Source organism: Myxine glutinosa, chromosome 7 (assembly GCF_964187855.1).
Source record: "Myxine glutinosa chromosome 7, kmMyxGlut1.1, whole genome shotgun sequence".
NCBI classification, from domain to species: domain Eukaryota; kingdom Metazoa; phylum Chordata; class Myxini; order Myxiniformes; family Myxinidae; genus Myxine; species Myxine glutinosa.
The window spans coordinates 95,846,530-95,859,579 of NC_136267.1; the positions used below are offsets into that span (position 1 = coordinate 95,846,530).

At 42.1% G+C, this 13,050-nt stretch overlaps 1 protein-coding gene across 5 annotated transcripts in view; it reads right to left on the reverse strand.

The window, feature by feature from the left end:
• Window positions 1–13,050, reverse strand: part of LOC137431435 (band 4.1-like protein 5) — a 158,042-nt gene that overhangs the window by 17,472 nt on the left and 127,520 nt on the right. For all 5 annotated transcript variants that reach the window (XR_013624117.1, XM_068122754.2, XM_068122750.2 and 2 more), the window contains 6 exons: window positions 8,119–8,291; window positions 4,293–4,378; window positions 3,024–3,187; window positions 2,595–2,745; window positions 1,573–1,650; window positions 766–816 (listed from right to left, as the gene is read on the reverse strand). Coding sequence is in view for 4 of the 5 variants with exons in the window: in XM_068122754.2 (XP_067978855.2) it covers window positions 766–816; window positions 1,573–1,650; window positions 2,595–2,745; window positions 3,024–3,187; window positions 4,293–4,378; window positions 8,119–8,291 (703 nt within the window). In the remaining variant the exon portion in view is untranslated. The remainder of the gene's footprint in view (window positions 1–765; window positions 817–1,572; window positions 1,651–2,594; window positions 2,746–3,023; window positions 3,188–4,292; window positions 4,379–8,118; window positions 8,292–13,050) is intronic.

A 13,050-nucleotide genomic window follows, 5' to 3' on the forward strand; every position in this document is an offset into this window, starting at 1 on the left:
CAGTTTAATGACCCTCCAGTCCCTCCATACCTCTGAAAGACTCAATGTACTGCCCTGTCTGTGGTGGATGTACCATAAGTAGTGAATGTACTGCCAGAAAAATCATGAAGGTTTACATAGTCAGGTCTGGATTCAAACCATGACTTATAGCTTCACTTGCAAACAAACAGGGTGAGTAAAAATACACAAATACAATGTGTTCTATAGGATGTTGCAGAAAGCATAACAGCATTATAAACCCTGATGGCCTCTCCTGATTACTAATACAATAATAAAGTCAACAAGGAAGACATAAATGGTTCACCTTTAACTTTCACCTAAACTGCAATAGGAAAAGGCACCCCCAGGGGACGCCCCAGGAAAGGAAGACAATCAAAATCCGGAAAGAAAGGTTCAACAATAGGTGAGGATTAACACAGAAAACAAGTAAAATATAAATCGACCAGCAAACAGAAATAAAGACAAAGCAATATTATAAAACAAAAAGCACAGACTTCAATTAAATTACAACAACAACAACAACAACAACAACAACAACAACAACAACAAGTCATAATGGCTACCAAACTACGTGGTTTCAAGATTTCTCCTGAGACAGTATACCATGAGCAGTCTCTCATGAAGAGCCAAAGCTCGAGCTTTTAACGTTCTATGAATGAATAAAGCATGAAAGAATCATATTAAAACAACAAAAGAATGAGTACCGTACTAGATATTCCATTTAACTGCATGGACATTGTGATGGGCCGAGTGATTCATACGTACCAGCTGCTGTGGTGATGCCATCTTGTCCGCATGCCTACCACGGTCTCGTATCTGAAGGAACAGGTTGCTTTCTTTCATTTATATAAATAAACTCGTACAGGGCCCACTGTGGTGCAGCTCACAGCACGATTCATAATAAAATACAAATTAACGTCTTCCACCCCACCCCCCTGCCCACCCCCCTTCCCAAGTCCTTCACGAACCGGCTGGTCAGGCCTGATATTCAACAGAAGGTGATTTGGGCAATAACCTGTATTATATCCAGGGTGCTGGATTGCTGGTGATTACTCGCCTACTCTTCACAAAAGACACCGTGGAATCTCTAATGTTCACCAACTAATGCTGGCAGATGAGATACCCGGCTTAATGTCCATCCGAGAGATGGCTCACTTTGTGATGTTGCGATGCACCAATTTGAACTAACCCGAACCCTAACCCTAACAATTTTTAATTTAATTTTTTTTTACTTCCATCCACCTTTGGTCCGTCCACCATAATTACAATTTATAGTCTTGTCAGAAATCAAACACAGACCAAACGGCTCAAAGGTGCACTTCCTCTGTAGCATCCTGTTAGACTAAGACAGGGACTTAAACAACAAATTAAATTAGTCAGTAGGTTCACAGTTGCATTATCGGGATTAGACAATCAAATTTTCTGCATGATATTTCATGACTTGTACTTCTGGTACGATACAGTATATGGTATGATGGTACATTACGATTCTTCTTATACTGTACGATGCTTGTATTTCTGGAAACAAAACAAATCCTGGTACGATGGTACAATGCAAGGTAAGACACTTACAAGAGGGGTCTTGTCACTGTAGTCCACCAGCTGGTCAAGCGGGTTGGAGAGACGAACCCCTGCAACCTGGGGCAAGGGCTGAACACAGGGAGTGCCATGGAGACCAAGATACACAAATCAAGTTATCACAATCACAAGTTAGCTCGATAACAGAATTTTTATCAAGCAGGACATCTGACCTTTGACCTCTTAATCCCATAACCCATAATCTAATCAGTTAATCTTTGTATCATTATATATATTTCTACCAAGTTTGACTTAGTTCCCTTCAGCCGTACTTAAGTTATCGCGGTAACAAAAAACTATGACAGACTCTGACAGTTGACTTTTTACCACTTGACTCCAAAATCAAATCAGTTCATATTTGCATCATAATACATACATGTACTAGCTTTGGTCAAAATCAAATCACTGGTTCAAAAGTTATCGTGGTAACAAGATTTTTTTAACCGAATGCGACTTCTGACCTTTGACCTCAAAATCAAATCAGTTCATATTTGCATCATAATACATACATGTACTAGCTTTGGTCAAAATCGAATCACTGGTTCACAAGTTATTGTGGTAACAGGATTTTTACCTAATATGACTTCTGACCTTTGACCTCAAAATCAAATCAGTTCATATTTGCATCATAATACATACATGTACAAACTTTGGTCAAAATCGAATCACTGGTTCATAAGTTATTGTGGTAACAGGATTTTTACCTAATATGACTTCTGACCTTTGACCTCAAAATCAAATCAGTTCATATTTGCATCATAATACATACTTGACCTAAGTTCGATTTAAATACCTTCAGACATTCTCAAGTTATCGCGATTACAAAAACCTATCACGGATGGATGGACTTACAGACGGACAACCTGAAAACATGATGCCTCAACATGACTTTGTCAACCTCCGTCGAAAAACCTTTTATTAAAAATATAAAATAATTACAGTTTATTCACAATCAATTCTCGGGGTTTCACCATGAAACATAAGCATAGATGTAAGTGGATGTGCCAATCTCTTACAGGCCGTGGAGGTGCCGAGTCTTGTGGTTTTCGGCGATGGGAGTTACCAAGACCCAGGGATGTGGCAGGAGTGACTGCCTGCCCAGTCCCAACCAAATGCCCCTTGATCTGCGAGTCCAGCTGCAGCTCTTTACCTTGATGGCCAACAATGCTGCGGATACAAGTGAAGAACACCGCAATGTGTCATAAAGGGTTCAACTGTCCCAAAAGTGGAAGCTAATTCACTTATGGAGCTCAAACAATCCAAAAACCCATCTGATTCAACCCATCCACATACTTATAGGATACAACCCCCCCCCCCTCCCCCCCAACCCCCACCCAAGGTCCCACTGTGCATGTAACAAAAGTCAAGATCATTTAAAAGGGGGTGAAGACAATGATTCAATGGGGAAACAAAAAGCAAAGAAATCCATCTCAGCACAGTGTTACCTGGTGCACAGTGAGGCAGCAACAGTCCCCGACATCATCCGTCCATTGGTAAGTGGGGCAGCAGGTCGTAGGGGTCTGGGGTGAGTAGATGGCTGGGCCGGATGTGTCGGACAGCTTGTCGAAGCCAAAGATGTGGCCTGATATGGATCTGCGGTATCCTGAATCTGGAAATGGAGGCAGCCGCTCATCGCATCGCCACATGCTAACCGTGCAGCTGCGCTTCGGTGATAAGGAACCTTCATTGATGGGTGCTGTTTTAAAGTAATCATGTGCAGCTGAACGTCACACCACCGAGAGGAAATAAACATTTAAACAAATGCATCACCCCTCGTGCGAACAATTCCATCTTCTTCACTTCGCAATCAGTTAATGTCAGATGTGTTCACTCTCAACATTGCCCAAACAAAAGATGGAAGATGGCTGGAGATTGTTAGAAAAAGCTAAACATTAAAGTGAAGCCAAAAGCAAACATTTTGTAGCAAAGGTACACTGATTTTTTTTTGTTGTTGTTACTTAAGGGGATTCCTCACATTATGACACCATGAGGCAGGCAGACATTACCCTCGACCTGAAGGTCAATATGGAGCCTGCTGGGTTTTACAAGTCTAGTGTTACTTCCAGAGGCTAAGACTCCTTAATAAAGTTGGCTTCAGCCAGATTGTAACACAACCTCTTGGCAGGCAAACCAGTATCATCACCACTAGGCCACAGCTACAATCCTCCAGCCTTTGCTCTAAACTAATGCTGTGCGCATACTCTCTTTAACAACCTGGTGATATCTGCACTTGCCCCACTCTTCCACCACCCACATCCCCTCCGCCAGTGAGTTGATGTTGATACACTGTTATATTAAATTAATGTGGTGTACATGTAGTGCAGGTTTGTTGGACCAAATGCATCCAAGTTACTTGTGTAACACTCTTCTTATACCCAGAAAGTATGGGTAAACAAAGGAGAGGAGGAGGAGGAGGAAGAGAGGGTTTCAAGAAACAGTTAAAATTCCTAAGGAATTCCAGCTGTTTTACCTCTTTTGATTCTACCTTGTGCTTGCTAACCCCAAGTCAATTACATGTGCAATTCCTAATTAGGTTTGCAAAGCCATTCCTTGCCTGTGCTCTTCCGTTGCTTCACCTGCTTTCTGTTTTAGACATGTCCCGATCCTATTGTGACGAGTCTGCGCAAACAATGCATCAACTATTCTCATGTGGTGCTGTCGATATGCTTTCTGAGACGATGGAAATTCTGACAGTACTTATGTGAATCTGGAACCTTTGTGACGTCATCCTTCCCAACAGAGTTGTCAAAGGAGCATCCTTCAGTCTTGGAGTTTGCAGCACTCGTTTCATCCTGTGACTCTGCAGCGCATACACACACACATATACACACACACACACACTGCTGATGAAAGCAAACTTACGAAAAGAGGATTTCTGACAATGCTCAGCACAAACAATGCACCAAAATTGTTGCTTTCATCAGTTTAAAAGTTACTGTTTGCAACTTTTCCAAACTTTTAATTTGGAAGTTCCTTGAATCTGGATTCCCAATAATTTGGCAAGCAATATTGTTATGTAAAAAGTTGTTTCAAGAGTTGCAATATATAAATATTTGTTCAACTACATAATTAAATGTGAGACATGGAAAATGCCAAAAAAAATAGCTCAATGGTCGCGTAATATGTTATTGCAATGGTATAAGCTTTAGTTAAGGGTTGCCTTTGAGCTCTCCCGTCTGTGTTTGATTCCCAATCAACCTATAAACAGTCACACTGGCACTTTATAAAGAAGAACCACCTTTAGAGGCCATTTTCCCCCGCAGAGCAGGGGTTGGCCTTTTTCGGGCACCATGGTCCCCTTTTTGAAGCAATGTTTAGTGGCCGGATGCCCTTCCTGCCACCAACCCTGTCTTGCGACACACAGGGAATTACCAGGGAACTGGTACTCAATTTGCCAACCTCAGGGGGATGATAGGCTGAGTCAACCCACCTGGCGTTGATTCAGCGATCGACCGGGATTCAAACCCAGGATCCTCGGATCCCAAGCCGGCACCCTAACCGCTAGGCCAACACCGGGCTCACTTTATAAAGAAATAACTGCAGCAAAGAAATCCTTCAGAAATGTCTTTCAGAATGAAACACCCACAACATCCTTCAGAAAGGTCCATCTGTCCCGTCGACTCACATTTGCTTATCCACGTCAGAGATCTCAAGCCATTGCGTGCCGGGACCCTGTGCAAATTCAGTGGCATGGCAATATCTCGAAAAATGATGCAAATCAAATTAGTAATTGAACCCTGTGGTCAAGTATGAATTGGAGAGTCTTGCCAATGTTTGCTTGAAGGCTTATGAGTCTGTAGTTGAGATCTTGGTAGCTTTTTGTGGATTTCTATGACCCACTCTCTGTATAGTTGGAAAAAAAATCCTCAGAAAAGATTTTGGAGAACTAGAAAGCCAGTGGAAATGCCAGATGAGCTGAGCAGAACTTAAGGATCATACAAAAGCAAATGCAAAGCTGACTCAGGCACTGATCAAGATTGGTGAAGAATGACAAGTAGATCAATAAATTGATCAGTAAAATTAGATGATCGGAGATAGGAAATTATGAATCGTTATCAAAGTCTCTAACTACCAAGGAAAGAAGGACAGAGAACCAACTTCACAACACTGTACACCACATCTTGCCAGAGGACCAAAGGTCATCGAGGTCACATTTCAAATAAACTTGATGTTCAATTGACTTCATGAGTTTACATCAACAATGGTCTCAGGCAGTACTATTTCTATATCAGAGCTTCACAAGCAGGACAAAAAACCATCACATTGAAGCTCGATTCAAAAAACTATAAAGGGCTGAAGGACTTCCTGAATCCAAGATTCCAAAACTTCCACAAACATTTCCTGGGAAGGATTAAAAGAAGCAAAGAATAGAAACAAAGGTGGAAATCAAAAGGAGAAGTTAGAAAGGAATAAAAGATAGAAGAATAAACACGATAAAGCATGAAGAAGAGAGGCCACAAAAGATTCCTGTTTCGCATTCCCTGCATGTAATTTGCATAATGCGTGCATTACAATCACTCATGGGGACACATGGATTAATCAGGTTGTTCCATTCCCCAGATTAGCATAGACCATAGTGGCAGCTCATCGTGTTCAGGATCAACCCGAGCCTGGAGTAGAGAACCAAGGCCGAGGAACATTGCATCGTTGTGTTAACAAAACCTGGGTTCGATTCCTGGTCTGGGTGTGTAATTTTCCCACATATGTCAATTAATTAGTTAGGGTTAGGGTTACCTTCTTCTTATCTTATTGAGAACACTTTAAGTCTAGCAGACTGAAAATCACTGTTTATGAGTGATTTATGTCTACATTTTGAGCTATGTTTGTGTGATGCGGTTTTGGACTTTCATAACTTAGGTCCAAAACTACCATATTTTCTGGACAGGATTCGTATGCTATCAGAAACTTTGTAGTCCAAAAATATTGATCAAACTACAGGAAGAGGGGCACAATATGGAATAAAATCTTGATGCGAGTAACAAGTTACACTGTTTGTCCGTTTTGACATTTTATTGTCCTCGTTTACATAATACATAAGCAAAAATGAATTCGCTAATGTTTTGCGACATTACGATACACTTTCAGCACAGGACTTGGACCAGGTGGACTTCAACTACAACACTGAAAGATACCAACTCCACCAAAATTTTACCCATTGTTGTGGCCAGAATGGTGTGAAGCTCTGATGTGACATCACCAAACGTGATTGGTTGCCTCCAATACATCTGATTTGACACTCTCCACATGAAGCTAAGGATGTTCTCATGATACAGAGTTAGGACATTCCAGACTGCGACTATGAGCTCTGATCTCAATGTGGGTTGATCAGCACAAGAGTCAAGAATCGTCAGAGCTTTTGGTGGATACAAACCCAGCAAGGTGCAGAGTCATAATAAAACCGCACTAAATATGAACAAACTATACATTCCACCGAGGTAGGGACACAACCCCATTGTTAGGCAGGTAACAAAAATGTCTCCAGAGGTTGTCCCATCGAGCAGAATAGGGTAAGACTAGAGTTTCGTCCTCTCGGTGTTTCAAGCATCTACCACCAGTCTCGGCCAGAGCAAGGAGAAGTTGCACTTGTACTTATTGTAAAATCGCATTTGCTGAAGCATTTTTCCTTTAGTATGGAGCAAACAGAAAGACTTGATTGTAAATGAGCAGTCAGCTCATAAGTCGCACACTCGGTGTCTCTTTCCACCTTATCTTGGTGTCAAATTGCCATTACGGACAAGTCATTTGTTTTTCTTTAGAACTGACTGAAAGTGGGATAAACATCAAGGGAATGGATAAACAGGAAAGAGGAGAGATGGACGATGGGAGGAAACACTGAAACTAGAAAGTAAGATGGTTGTGTTAGGAAAGGTTAATGGCTTTAATAAAGATCATGGGTCAGAATTGTGGATGACAGCACATGGCAGCGCACTGCTTCTTTGAAGTCTGGAGGGATGAGTGAGACAGGAAAGCCTCTGGTAGGTATTTCCATATGTGGGAAAAGATAGGAATAAAACCGTTAAGGTGTGGAGTCACCCTGGTCATTTTGGAGGTTTAACCAGAAGGGAGTTACTGGAAGAACGCATGCATCCTGGAGCTGCTGGGGAGGATCACAGGACTGACAGAGAGCAAAGGGAACAATGTTGGAGAATAGACGGAATAAAACAGAGAGACCACTGACATGCTTGTTATGTGAGAGCAACAGACCTTGTGCTTCAGTCCCATCACAGAAGATTCCAATAATACTGAAAGTTTTTTATTCCACAGAATCCTGGAGAGACGGATATCATGCTGGACTGCCAGCCCACAACAGAGAGCAGTACTCCAATGAGCTACGGCCAAAGCCCTTGCGGACTGAGTAGCTCTGATTTTCCACAGGATTATCTTCCAATACAGGCTTCCATTTATCCTTCATTACAGGTTATATCCTTCCACAACCAATGGGTATATATTGCAAGAACCTAACGGTAAGATTAACCAATGAGGAGCTCTGGCTCGATCTTTCAGAGCAAAATCCCTTTCAGTTCTGATTTAACATCTTACCGGCCTCACGCTCATGGGGCTGCCCATGGCTCTCCATGGGAATTCCTCCAACAGGTCCTTCCTCAGCTGGTCTTCCTTCAGGTTTCTTCACTTCTGCCATTGATCCTGCTGAGCATACATTCTCTCTCGGAGGAACACGTTTTCCACCATCACCCTGGTTGGGAATCTGCAGCCTAGAGAAATGGAAGAGCTGCAAACATCAGAACACACTTGCTACATACGCGGTGAAAATCTTGCAATGTACACTGTACCTGCATAGATGGGGTTTAAAGACAGAACCTCATGGATTTAAGATGTGCGAGTAAATTTTACCCCCTTTGCCATTTCCATCGCAGCTCATAGCTAAAGATGGTAGGATTTGAAGTTCCACATACTGCCTTGATTCAATGCTTGATTTAACATCTCCTAAAGTCCTTGTACTCATACATACACCACCAACCCAGTGCTTCCGCTTAATGCATCACCATATCTGCAGTGCTTTGCAGATAGGGTGACGCATTATAGGGGAACCCAAACACACAAAAAAAATCTCGAAACCATTGAAAATCATTAATCACGGTTTAATTTGAAGGGAAATTTTTTTAAAGTACTTTTGCCAATCAAAGAGTGTCGAAAAAATCCCCATAGTGTCGATTTTCGATTTCGGCAGTGACATCACACTATGAACTCACCTTGATCCAAATAGTGGTTTACATAGAGACGAGGGTATTTCAAGCTCAGGGAGGTGTTAGTAGTGCAGATGAAAATGCTGGTCACATGTTCACTACAGATTTCTAGGTTTTGTTTTTCCGTTCAATTGACAGTTTATCAAGGATTTTGCATTAATTGATAAATCAGTTATATTACTCCTGAAGAAATACGACACGACACAGTCACGAGACAAACACAAAAGGGACACAGCACAGTACGGACACCGCCCAGGCACACTCGGACACCACTGACCAAATAGGCGACAAATACTTTGTCCCACCATAGCAGGTTGACCCGGCATCCTGTATCTTAAAGGATCATCCTGTTTCATACTTTCCCAATATGCCATTTGTGTCTGTGGTCGTGCTGTGTCATGTCCCACCGTCGTGTCCATGCTGTGTCCATGCTGTGTCGATGTCCCGCCTCAGTAGAGAGGAGAGGGAGAGAGGGGTGGAGGCGAGGTGAAATCAGTCGTCGGCAGGCCAACACAGGTGGTTGATTCACCACTCTAATCGTCCATGCACATGTGATGGTTGCTGGGTAGAGATGGCGTTACAGTTTCGAGCGACGGCTGTTTCTTTCGCTTATTCGTGGGCATGGCATCCTCTCAATCGTGACGGATAACGACAATATCTAGCCATCTCTGTTGTTTCATAATAGTGCTCTCTAAAATGTTCTGAGCACAAAAGCAAATATTTTGTAGGCCCGATCCACACTCAGTTATTTCGGAAAACTTCGTCCAATTTCTGGCAACCCTCCGATCTTTCGGCCAATGGTGTAGCATGGAACCATCTTGGTTTGTATTACTACAACCACCAAGGACGCATCGACCTGGCATATTTGTATAAATTCAAAAATTATTCGCCGTTTGAGTTCAATCGTAACGCAATGTAACCAGTAGACAATATGGATTTGGCGGTCACCTTCCTGGTGCGATGTCACGGCTTATCATGAAGAAAAATATTTTAACCATTAATTGCAAAATTACCCACGTTATAAATCGTAAATCGGAAAAAGACACATCATATCTATTTTGTAGGGTATCAAGGGATAAATTAGTGTTGAGGTGGTCTGAGAATTTGGGTTCCCATTTTAATGAGTGTGCCATCCTTCGGAGGGATGTAGGGCTCTGCCATTTGTGAGGATTTGTGTGCCGATACTGGCCATCACAAAATTCCAAATTCCAACCGATCAGCTGGAAAGAGTAATTTCTACTAAAGTCCTTTGTCCTGCATGTGATTTCTGCACAAGCTCCACTCAGAGGTTTGAATTTTTTTTTAAGTCTCTCAAACTCAAGGCAGGCCTTTTACATTAATGAATCACACAACGTTCCTCGATCCGCAACATCCATAATAACGAAGAAGAATAAAACAAGGCAGCACACCTTTGATCATGATGCGAATACTATGCAATGGCATCACAATATGAGCATTCCGACATGCAAAATATATGGCAACTAGAAGGGCACTCAGTAGAGAGCAAACCTCCACCTGGCTGAACACTTTATGTTTTGTGTCCCATTGATAGGCCGGATCTGGATTCGGACCTCATCCAAAATCTAATCGGCTTGTTATTGTCACCAAACCAACTCATCCCCCAAGATTAGTCACAACTCGTCCATAACTTTTTTAAATATCATGTTATATATCACTTTTTGCCCGATCTCTCAACGGTGATGAATCACTTAAAAATTAAATAATTCTCGTATCCGAATCGATATTCAGATCTTCACCAAAATCGAATCGATTCGTCCGGGTCACCGACCCAATCAGTCCACCAAGTTTCGTCCAAATCCGTCCATAGCTTTTTGAGATATTGTGCTATGTAATGTACATAGCCTTAAAATATTCTTAAATACAATCACTTAAAATATTCTACTAGCCGGATACGGATCTGGAACTTCACCAAATTTGAACCAATTCTTCCTTGTCACACACCCAACCTCTCCACCAGGTTTCGTCGGAATCCGTCCACAACTTTTTGAGATATCTTGTTCACAGGAGACGGACAAACGGACAGGCAAACAGACAGACAGGGGTGAAAACATAACCTCCATCCCACTTTCGGTGGCGTAAGTAACAATGACATCATCCCATGCAAGTACACTGCTGTTCTACGAATTATTCCTGGCCTGGTCTTAGGATTAAATGAACCGCGCTCATATAAACTACCGAAGTAAACTAAAACCTTAATGGGTTCCAAACGTTAAAAGATTAATAAAGATTGCACGATAAAGTTGTATCAAAACACCAAAAGTTTTATGGATGTCACCATGGTCAAACAATGTGTGTGTATATATATATATATATATATATATATATATAGGAGAGTACGCTGGATCAGCACGTCGCTGCGTCCATGGATGACTCCTCAGCACAATCCCAACACACACCACTGTGTGTGCTACGGAATGAGGTGTTTTTACGGCGGCCGGAGTGCAAATCCTGCCACCAACCTCCTTGAGACCCAGTAACCTGGTACTCATTTCGCCGACCTCGGAAGGATGACAGGCTGAGTCAACCCCACCTGGTATTAATTCAACAGCTGAACGGGATTCGAACTCAGGACCTTACGATGCCAAGCCCACCACCCTAACCACTAGGTCTAAGACTGCACCAAGCAGCCTAACATTGTATTTCAAAGTTTCTGGAATGTATATATTTGTATATATATATATATATATATATATGACAAAAAATTGCTGAATTAGTGGGAATTTAGAGGCCTGGCATCGTTTCTTAAAGCTTTCAAAGCTGAGCTGATAGAAGGTTGATGAGCTCATTGTTTTTGCAGAATCCGCGGAATGCGGAGATACTCTAAGTGGGATGGAACACATGACTTACTCAAACATGTAACAGCAGAGCACAGAAAACTATTTCATTCCAACCAATATACTGCAGGGGGGTTTGAAAGGTCTGAATTTGGAGCAACATCCTGAAGGTTTGAGTCAGACAACCAGAAGTACAGAGACACTCATGGGGATGAGGGGAGTTCCTCTGCCCCCCCCACCAATACTATCTAATTTTCTATGTATTACATGAAGGCCATGGACATTAGAAGACAATGGACACATTGACATAGGATATACAATCGGACCATAGGAATGTAGGATCTCAAGACAAGTTGAAACTATTGTGAATAAAGTAAATTTCCAAGGTGCTTGGAAAGAATTGCCAGCTTATAGCAATCTGCACAGCATCTCCAATGAGAGACTAAACTCCGAAGGATATGGAGGTCTGACCCTGGAGTGTGGCTACCGGACCTGGCTCTAATCGCATCTCCTGCCACCAAAATCCCTCCCCTGGGGCACACATGGCCAGCTCCGCATGCTGCCAATTTCAACTTCCAAAGGCCCCATTGACCTGTGACCACCACCACAGTGACCCCACTTTGAAAGGAGGGACACGGTGCATGCTCTCGTGGATGGGGGATGGAGGGAAGAAGGGAAGGAGGGTATTTTTCCCAAACGCTGAACAGTCCAGTACACAACGATGTGGTCATAAATAAAGATGGCGAACTCAGCACTTCTTTTGCCAGATGCTTTGGCTTGGCCACGTTGAAACCAGACATTCCCGGCCTTAAGGCTCCAGGTTCAACTGTTAGGCTTCCCAGACTTTCCGAGTCGAAACTCAGGCTACACGTTGTTTCCTTTCCGGACGAAATCAAAGCCAGGTTCAAATGCAACCGCAGGCTATCCAAGATGAAAATATAGCGCATTTGTGAGATTCAAACTTAACGAAGGAAGGTGAAATGTATGAGAACGCCATTTATATTCCAAACAGTCTCCAATTGGTTTGTACTAAATTCCTGTGATTCGAGTGAACATGGAGTAATATCCGATTCGATAAAAATCTAAATCAAATTCTGATAATCAATCAATTATTTCCCAAATACAAATAAAGTAAACAATTGATTTATGTATATATGAAATTGTATCAGTGATTGAGAGAACAACGACAAAACTGGCATTCCCACGTGGTAATCAAACTAACGGGTCACCTGATACTCCCTTGGCAAGTCAAATGGAAAGTTCATTTATTTATCAGCTCTATAACTCAAAGAGATGTATCGGGGCATGGAGCAGGTCAAGGTGTGCGTGCGTGTGTGTGTGTGTGTGTGTGTGTGTATATATACAGACTTGGCATTTAATATGGAATATTTTTTTTGTGGGGGTTAACTTACTTTTCAAGTTGTCTTAGAACCAAAAGTTCATTGGAATTATGTTGAAATTATTCTAGATTT